Here is a 9,096-nt window from a genome sequence, read left to right as displayed (position 1 = left end):
ATTTGTCTCATTGCTGTTTATGGGAGCTTGCTGTGCGCAAATGAGTTGCTGCGTTTTCTACATCACAACAGTGACTTCATTTTAAAAGTTCTTTATGGACTTTAAAGCGTTCTGGGGCTCGCTGAGATTGTGAAAGGCGCTATAGGAATGCAAGCTTTTCCTTCTTCATGGCAAAAAGGACAGTATAGGGGGGAAACGGCTGCGACGCCAGAGGTGGAATCCACACAAGTGAAGAATGGACACCGAAAAAGGTTTCCACTGCGGACCGGGCAGACAATGCCCGAGACCCGCCGTTGCCCGGCAGACAATGCCCGAGACCCGCCGTTGCCCGGGCAGACAATGCCCGAGACCCGCCCTGACCCAAGCAGCCAGCGCCTCAGATCCATCCCCGGGCTCGGACTGCTCCTTTTTAAAGGGGGGGGGGGGGGGGCACGGCTAAGGGCAGTGTCGTGGCTCTGATTGGTTGTTGGCGGCATCAATCAGAGGCTGAGGCAGGAGCTGCCACTTGTTTGGCCCGCGACGAGAATGGGCGTGAGGCGCGGGAGCGGCGCGCGCGGCCGCCAACCGTCCGCGGAGGCGAGCGACAGCGTGCGCGGCCGCCAACCGTCCGCGCGAGCGAGAGCCGCGCACCGGAGCGGAGCGGTCTCATTGTTCGCGCTGTGGATGAGTCACCTTTGCTCGGCCGGCACCGTGCGATGAAAATGGTGGAGCCGGTGGGATTCGTGGAAGCCTGGAAGGCTCAGTTCCCCGAGTCCGAGCCGCCCAAGATGGAGCTGAGGAGCGTGGGCGACATTGAGCAGGAGCTGGAGAGCTGTAAATGCAGCATTCGGAAACTGGAGCTGGAGGTAAACAAGGAGCGGTTCCGCATGATCTACCTGCAGACACTGCTGGCCAAGGAGAAGAAGAGCTATGACAAGCAAAGATGGGGCTTCAGGAAGTCTTCCGTCCTGGGGGAAGCCGACAGCGAGCAGCCTCTGGACCACTTGCACCAACATCCCGCCCCCGAGGACGGGGAAGGGGGAGGAGGGGAGAAATGCACTCACTACCCCGGGGAGGAGAATTCAAACCGGCAGCCAGGGGGAGAGGAGGGCTTGGGGGACACCAGGAGTGAGGTGGAAGGCTCACCAACCAGGCAGAGGGCATCCTCAATGAGGAGGGGCATGGCAACGCCTGAGAGGGATACAGGGCGAGGTTTTGGCCAAGATGGTGAGCAGATGGAGAGGAAGGATAAAACCCCAGTTGGCACAAGTGTGGCCGCCTTGAGGTCCAATTTTGAAAGAACCAAAAGAGCCAATTCCCACTCTGCTGGGGATGGGAAAGGTATGGAAAAGCCTCTGTATGTCAATGTAGAGTACCACCATGAGAAAGGGTTGGTGAAAGTCAATGACAAGGAGGTTTCGGACAAGATCAGTACAATTGGGAGTCAGGCCATGCAGATGGAACGAAAGAGATCATTACACTCTTTCCCTGGCACTGGGGGATCAGTGGACTACCGAAAGCCTGCGTACAGAGGTCGGACGACAGACAACAGCTCTGGGTATGACCCGGAGTATGATGACATGGATCTGAACCCCAGATTCTTGAAGGATAATCTTATCCGTGCCACTGCCAATGGAGGCAAACCAGACAAGGTACCTTGGCAGCAAGAATTCCAACCGTATGAAAGCATTTATATTGGTGGAATGATGCAGGATAGTGATGGTAAACCCAGTGGTGTCTTGAGAGATTGCGGGAGACTCCAGAGCAGTACAGATCATGAGAAGCATCTAACATGGCCTCGGAGGTCCTATTCACCTGGTGCTGATGATGTTGGTGGAGGGTATACTCCAGACTGCAGTTCAAATGAAAATTTGACTTCGAGTGAGGATGATTTTTCTTCGGGACAGTCCAGTCATGTTTCTCCCAGCCCCACCACCTATCGTACTTTTAGAGAAAAAAGTCGGTCACCCTCTCAGAACTCTCAGCAATCATTTGATAGCAGCAGTCCACCCACCCCACAGTCACAAAAGAGACACAAGCACCATGTTACTGTACAGGAAGCAATGATAGTTGGTCTGAGGAAACCAGGACAAATTTGGGCGACTGAAGCTGACTTTGCTCAGGGGAGTACTCAAGAGGACAGTTTCCATGGAGACCCAGGTAACTAACTTTTCTATTGTTTATCCTGTTTTCTGAGGTGTTTGAGAATAGAAATGACCAAAAACTATTGGGTTATAAGCCATCAGCTCGTTGTATTCCAATGCTGCTGGGTAGCACTGAGGTTGCTGGTTCCTTATGCAGTTCCTGTTTTTCTCACTAACTGTTGCAGGGTTGTATGTTAGCATAGGAAAGCTTTAACTATTTCACTTTTGCATCAGTCTGACTCCAAAGCAAGTTATTCTCAAGTTTGAAAAATATTCTGAAAGTCGGTAATGTATAACACACAAATTACGAATATTTTGTGTAACTAGGTGAAACATTAAGATTAGGGTGAGATCCATGAGTAAAGAAAAACTAAAATTCAATTATTGTTGGTGATGTTTTGTTGCAGATTAACATGAACTGATGATTATTGAATTCAAATCCTGTTAATGCTTTGTTTGAATGAAAAATCTAGTAAAATATAAGGGCAGGTATTCTCAAATATATATGATTAATGTAAGAAAATTATAAATGCACAATTCAAGGAGCAGATGTGGCTGTAAAACTGCTTCTGCAGTTTTATCTTTTCTACAGTGCGTTTGTCAGTTATGAAGGCACTTATTTCCAAAGGATTGCATTTGCTACGTTCGTTTTGCAAAGACGTGCACAGGAAGCTGTCATTCCTGCTACAGTGCAAATGTTTACAAATTGAGTTGGCAGTGTGAGGTTACATTAAGGGTATGTTTTTCTGAGCATTTTAACCAGGGTGTGGTTTTTGAATGTGGCATTGTGTTATTCTCAAGTTTTCTAAATCTAATAAAGCTGATCATGTCCTTCTTTCCCCACCTCTTCCCCCCCCCCCCCCCCCACAATTTTGAACTGTCATTAATGACAGTGTGATGTAGATTTAAAAATGTGATGTACACTTTTTCACATTACACATTTTTATGATTACTATTATCACCAGTCCATATTTTGCCTGTTTCTAGTCTCGGCTGAGTTCTGTTCGTCTACTTCAATGGCACTTCATTTTCATTTCACAGTGCTTTTTGCAAGGAGGTTCACTGGTAACCATTGGGGTATCAATGAGCCTGCCATAGACACAAGTTGTGCTTCAACGTGTGTGTGTGTATGTGAAACAGTCTTTTAAAGCAACTTAAATTTGTTTAGTACCTTTAATACCTTGTCCAGCCTGCCAGCCAGTACCCAGCCCGCCATGCTGTCCGGCCCACTGACCCATGTTCAAAATGTCAGTAAGCGAACTTGGAAGATTTTTCAAACAACTTCTCCTCCAATCACAGGCCATTTCTTTCCTGCATTCGCTATTGCTAGGATCAGTGGTGAATCAATCATAGAACCATTGAAAAGTTACAACACAGAAGGAGGCCATTGGGCCCATCTTGTCCATGCCAGGGTTGTTTGTACATTTAAAAGCTGTGTTAACATCTACATAGTTAGTACAATTACTATTACCCACTGGTATCCCTTTAGGGTCCTTACTGATGAGGCAAATTGATCCTTTTTGTTTAATATTAGTTGGGAGATTAAGATGTTGAGGTTTTTTGTCAGGGTTAAATTGAAGTTGGTGCCATCCTGAAAAGGTGTTTAGTGGATAGCCTGCAGATTTCCATAAGTTAATAGATTTTTGGATGTCAACTTGGTACCTCCCATTTTCACATGTATATAAGACCATAAGACATAGGAGTGGAAGTAAGGCCATTCGGCCCATTGAGTCCACTCCGCCATTCAATCATGGCTGATGGGCATTTCAACTCCACCTACCAGCATTCTCCCCGTAGCCCTTAATTCCTCGCGACATCAAGAATTTATCTATCTCTGCCTTGAAGCCATTTAGCGTCCCGGCCTCCACTGCACTCCGCGGCAATGCTCCAGAACGGGTCACCACAGAGCGAGGGACGCTTTGATAGATGTACCATTCTGCTGTTTCTGAAGCATTAAAGGGAATAGTTAGAAAGGGAATACCCTCTCCTGAGTTAGTAGGGGTTACAATGCATACCCAACAATTAGAAATGTTAAAGTTTTCAGCATATATCTTAGATGTGTAAAGGAATGCATTGTTGCAGCAGTGAGGTCAGCATGAGGTCTCCATTGTGGCAATAGGTAGGTCAGCATTAGGCCAGTTTTTGCTGGCTTTGATAAAGCACAATATTGCATTCTTTACATAGTGAAGATGGACAGCTTGCTATCAAATCAAATGTGTTTGAGTCTAACCCAACCAATTAGGATTATATCGGGGTGTGATCGGTACCCTTTCTAATCCCACCTTCCTGCACCCAGCCATAGCCCTGCAGCTTACAGAATTTAAGGTGCAGATCCAGGTACCTTTTAAGAGTTTAGGGCCTCTACCTCCACCACCCTAAATCGGTCAGGGAATGCCTGACTACCCTCTGTAAAAACGTTCTTCCTCATGTCCCCTCTATGCCTTCTGCCACTTATTTTGAATCTGTGCCCCCGGTTCTAGAAGTCTACAGCAAGGGAAACTATTTTATCCTCTTCCCCATATAATTTGAACACCTCAATTAAGACCATCTGCCATCTTTGTTCCAAGTAAAATAACCCCAATCTATCCAATCTCTCCTCATAGCTACACTTTTCTAGCCCTGACAACATTCTTATAAACCTCTTCCACACTCTCTCCAGAGCATTACGTCCTTCCTGAAATGTAGTGACCAGAATTGCCCACAATATCCACTTGTGGCCTCACCAGTGTTTTATACAATTCCAACATTATATCCTTACTTTTGTATTCTATACCTCTGCCAATGAACGAGAGCATTCCATATGCTTTCTTAGCAACCACATCTACTTGAACTACTGCCTTTAGATACCTATCTACTTTTATGCCAAGATCTCTCACTTCATCTGCTCTTCTTAGTATATTGCCATTTATTGTGTACTCCCTATGAGTGTTTGGCCTCCCTAAATGCATGACCACACACTTCTCTGCATTAAATTCCATTTGCCACTTATCACCCTCTCCACCAAGATATCTATAATATTTTGGAGCTTATAGCTGTCTTCTAAACTGTCCACCACTTAGCCAATCTTTGTGTCGTCTGAAAATTTTCCAATCGTGCCTCCCACGTTCACAACCAAGAGTGAGCTGGGAAAGCCCAATCTGACCCTCCCATACTCTAATGGTCATCTTCATTACTCAATATTTTAATTGAAGTGGAGGTGCCGGCATTGGACTGGGGTGAGCACAGTAAGAAGTTTTACAACACTAGGTTAAAGCCCAATAGGTTTGTTTCGAATCACTAGCTTTTGGAACGCAGCTCTTTCATCAGGATTCACCTGATGAAGGAGCTGCACTCCGAAAGCTAGTGATTTGAAACAAACCTGTTGTAATATTTTAAATGATCAATTCATTGCTTTATTTTTGCTCAGAAAGGTATTTATTTCTTCTGTACCTGAACAATTTATTGAAATTCATGTACAGTGTGAGTCTTAACCATAAAATGTGCTCATCAGCCCCTGGAGTAAAACAAACATGGAAATATGGCCCCTTGCACAAAAAGGTTGGACAAGTCAGCTTGAATGTAAAAAATGCCCAATGTGCTTTCACAGTGTTATAAAACAAAATTCTGCACTATATCATATAATGTGATATTAGGGCAAAAGGTCAAAACCTCGACCAAAGAGGTAGGTTTAGAGCGTCTTAAAAGAGGAAAGGCAAGTAGAGAGGTGGTGTGATTTAGGGCCGAGAGAACTGAAGACACAGTCACCAATGGTGGAGCAATTAGCATTTGGAATGTTCAAGAAACCAGATTAAGAGAGAACAGGTTTCTCAGAGGGTTGGGTGGTTGGTGGAGATTAGAGGTAGGGAGGAGCAAGGAGAGAATTTGAAAACAAGGATGAGAATTTTTCAAATCAAGGTGTTACTTCATTGGGACCAGAGTAATGTGTGAATGGGACATAGGGTTTGTGTGGGCTGGGGCAGCAGAGTTTTGGATTATCTCAATTTTAAGGATATTAGAATGTGAGAGGCCAACCAAGAAAATGTTGGAATAGTTAGGTCAAAGAAATGAATGAGGATTTCTCCAGAAAATGAGAGGATGCAAGATCATGTTAGGGGGATGATGTTATGGAAGTGGAAATAGACAGACTTAGTGAAGGTGTATATATGAGGTTGGCAACTCCTCTTGGTGTCATTTATAACTAGACAGTCTAGTTTAGTCCCAGACAGTTGGCAGGCAGAAGGAGGGAACTATAGGTCAGTTAGCCTAACATATGTCATAGGGAAAGTGCTAAAATCCATTATGAAGGACGTTGTTACAGCAGAATATTTAGATAATCATGATTTGAACAGGCATAGTCAACAGGGCAATGTGAAAGGGAAATTGTGATGAACTAATCTGATAGTTTTTTTAAGGTGGATTTTTCACAGTAACTTCTTTGCAGTGTAAATATAAGCCATACATATGACAATAATAAAGATTAATGCTATTATTATAAAGAGGAGCCAGTACTGTACTTGGATTTCCAAAAGGCATTTGATGAGGTACCACATCAAAGGTTACTACCTCAGACAAGAGCACATGGTGTAGGGGTAACATTAGCATGAATAAAGGTTTTTTGGTTAATAGGAAACAGAGTAGGGATAAATGGGTTGTTTTCGGGTTGGCAAGTTGTAACTAGCGGATTGCCACAAAATCATTGCTGGGTCATCAACTATCTACAGTCTGCATCAATGACTCAGATAAAGGGACCAAATGTATGGCAGCTATATTTTCCGATGACACCAATATGGTTCGGAAAGTAAGTAGTCCAGAGGAGGTGGAGAGTCTGCAAAGGGGTGTTGACAGGTTAAGTGAGTGGACAAGAATTTGGCAGACGGAGTATAATGTGGGTAAAAGTGAACTAATTTGCTTTGGCAGGAACCTTAGTAAAGCAGTATACTATTTAAATTGAGAGAGATTGCAGAAAGTGGTGGTATAGAGCAGGCATTGTCAAACTCGGGGGCGTGACCCGCGGGTGGGTGTCGGGAGGGTCGCAGAACCGTCTGTCGCGGCGCTCCCGATCGCGCAAATCTGCACGTAACAGTTGCAGCAGCTGGCTCTTAATAACGCTGGCTGCAAGCGGCCTTCAAAATGGCCGCGGATATGTAAAGAAAATGTGGCCGCACTTCGCATGCGTGCCAGATCATCAGCGCGCATGCGCAAAACTATGTGCATGCGTGCCGATGATCAGCCACGCATGCGCAGTGCGGCCGGTTTTTAAAAAAAAAATGGGCCCGCAGCATTTTGTTTTACAAGTTCGGGGCGTTTTATATTCATTAAATTTTTTTTTTACAAGTTCGGGAGGGTTTAATTTGATAAAATTTTATAGGGAAAAAAATGCAGAACTTTGGACAGATGGAGACTCCATACTTACCACACCGGAAGACTTCACCTTCATCCACAGGTTCCATTGGAGGCAATGTGTACGAGGGCCAAACAAAGGTAGAGAAAATGGTCAGCCGCGTGGGTTGTCAGTGTCGGCTCGGTTAGGTCCAGAATATTGGCCGGTGGTAAAAATGGGTCCCCGGAAAAAAAAAGTTTTGAAGAACACTGGTATAGAGGGATCTGGAATGTCCTAGTCCATGAATCCCATAAAGTCAGTCTGTAGGTACAGCAGTGATTAGGAAAGTAAATAATATGTAGCCATTTATTACAAGAAGAATGGAATAGAGACGTAGTGGAAGTTTTATAGCAGCTGTACAGGGCATTGGTGAAACTATATCTAGAACTTGTTGGCAGTTTTGGTCTCTTTATTTGAAAAAAATATTAGAACACTGTTCAGAGGAGGTTCACTGGGAACTCATTCTTGGGCAGAAGGACTTGTCCTATGAGGAAAGGTTGAACAGATTGTCCTGAATCCAATAGAGTTTAGAAGAATGAGACCACAACCAGATCAGCCATGATCTTATTGAATGGTGGCGTAGGTGTGAAAGGCCAAACTGCCCACTCCTCCCATATTTCCATTAAATGCCTACTTTGAATCATGTCTGTTAAGAGGCAGACAAGGTTAGTGGCATAATCATTTGTGCAGATCCCAGACTACCTGTGAGCATCTGCTGATCTATTTAGGAATGTTGTGAAAATATTGCATAATTGCAGACCCTTTGGAACATTTCCAGTCATCATCATCTAAGTAATCTCACCGATTGCGGTAAAATACATTCTAATTGTTTTATGCTCGCTGATGTTACTAGGATTTCAGTAAATGGTGATAATGTGCAATATTCATTTGAGATTGTTCATTTTGGAGAACCGAATTAGGATGAGGTTGACCGCCCAGCAGTCTAAGGAGACTACTGTGAATATGTTACTGAACTAGCAGTCTGGATGCCTGGACTAATAATCTGGAGTTTCACATGTGAAAGCATAAGAGAGGGTGCAGAAACGATTTGCAAGTATGGTTCATGGGATGAGGAGTTTCAGCTACATGGGTAGATTGGAGAAGCTTGGGTTGTTCTTCTTGGATAAGAGAAGGGTGAGAGTAAATTTGATAGTTGTTCAAAATCATGGACGGTCCAGGTAGAGTAGATAGGAAGAAACTCTTCCTGTTGGTGGAAGGTTACAGGAACCAGAGGACACTGATTAAAGGTGGTTTGCCAAAGAAACAATGGTGGGCTACCTGAAAAACGATTTTACGTTATTTATTAATGGTTAGGGTTGGGATGCACTGCATGAGAGTGTGATGGAGTCAGGCTCAGTTGAGGCCTTAAAAGAGGATTGGGTAATTACATGAGAGAATTTGTGGGGCAAAAGGCACGGAATGGGTCGGCTGGGTGAATTTATCATGCAGAGGGCTAGCACAGACAGGCCAGAATGGCCCCCTGTGCTGTAACTATTCTGTGATTCAATGAGTAGCTGCTAGGAGCCCATGATAAAGGAAACTATAGCATGTTTGATTATTAGCTCAATAAGCAAATCTCTCACGTGGGGAAATTTGGGGAGGTCTTTTCACTTT

The 9,096-nt window shown here is 44.4% G+C and overlaps 1 protein-coding gene across 1 annotated transcript in view; it reads left to right on the top strand.

The window, feature by feature from the left end:
- Window positions 1–695: 695 nt before the first annotated feature.
- si:dkey-91m11.5 (PH_BCR_vertebrate and RhoGAP_Bcr domain-containing protein) overlaps window positions 696–9,096 on the top strand; it is a 373,564-nt gene continuing 365,163 nt past the window's right edge. The window contains exon 1 of the mRNA XM_038794107.1: window positions 696–2,139. Within this exon, the coding sequence (XP_038650035.1) occupies window positions 696–2,139 (1,444 nt within the window). The remainder of the gene's footprint in view (window positions 2,140–9,096) is intronic.

This window comes from Scyliorhinus canicula, chromosome 1, assembly GCF_902713615.1.
Source record: "Scyliorhinus canicula chromosome 1, sScyCan1.1, whole genome shotgun sequence".
Taxonomy (NCBI): Eukaryota; Metazoa; Chordata; class Chondrichthyes; order Carcharhiniformes; family Scyliorhinidae; genus Scyliorhinus; species Scyliorhinus canicula.
This window is presented reverse-complemented; position numbering and strand designations above follow the sequence as displayed.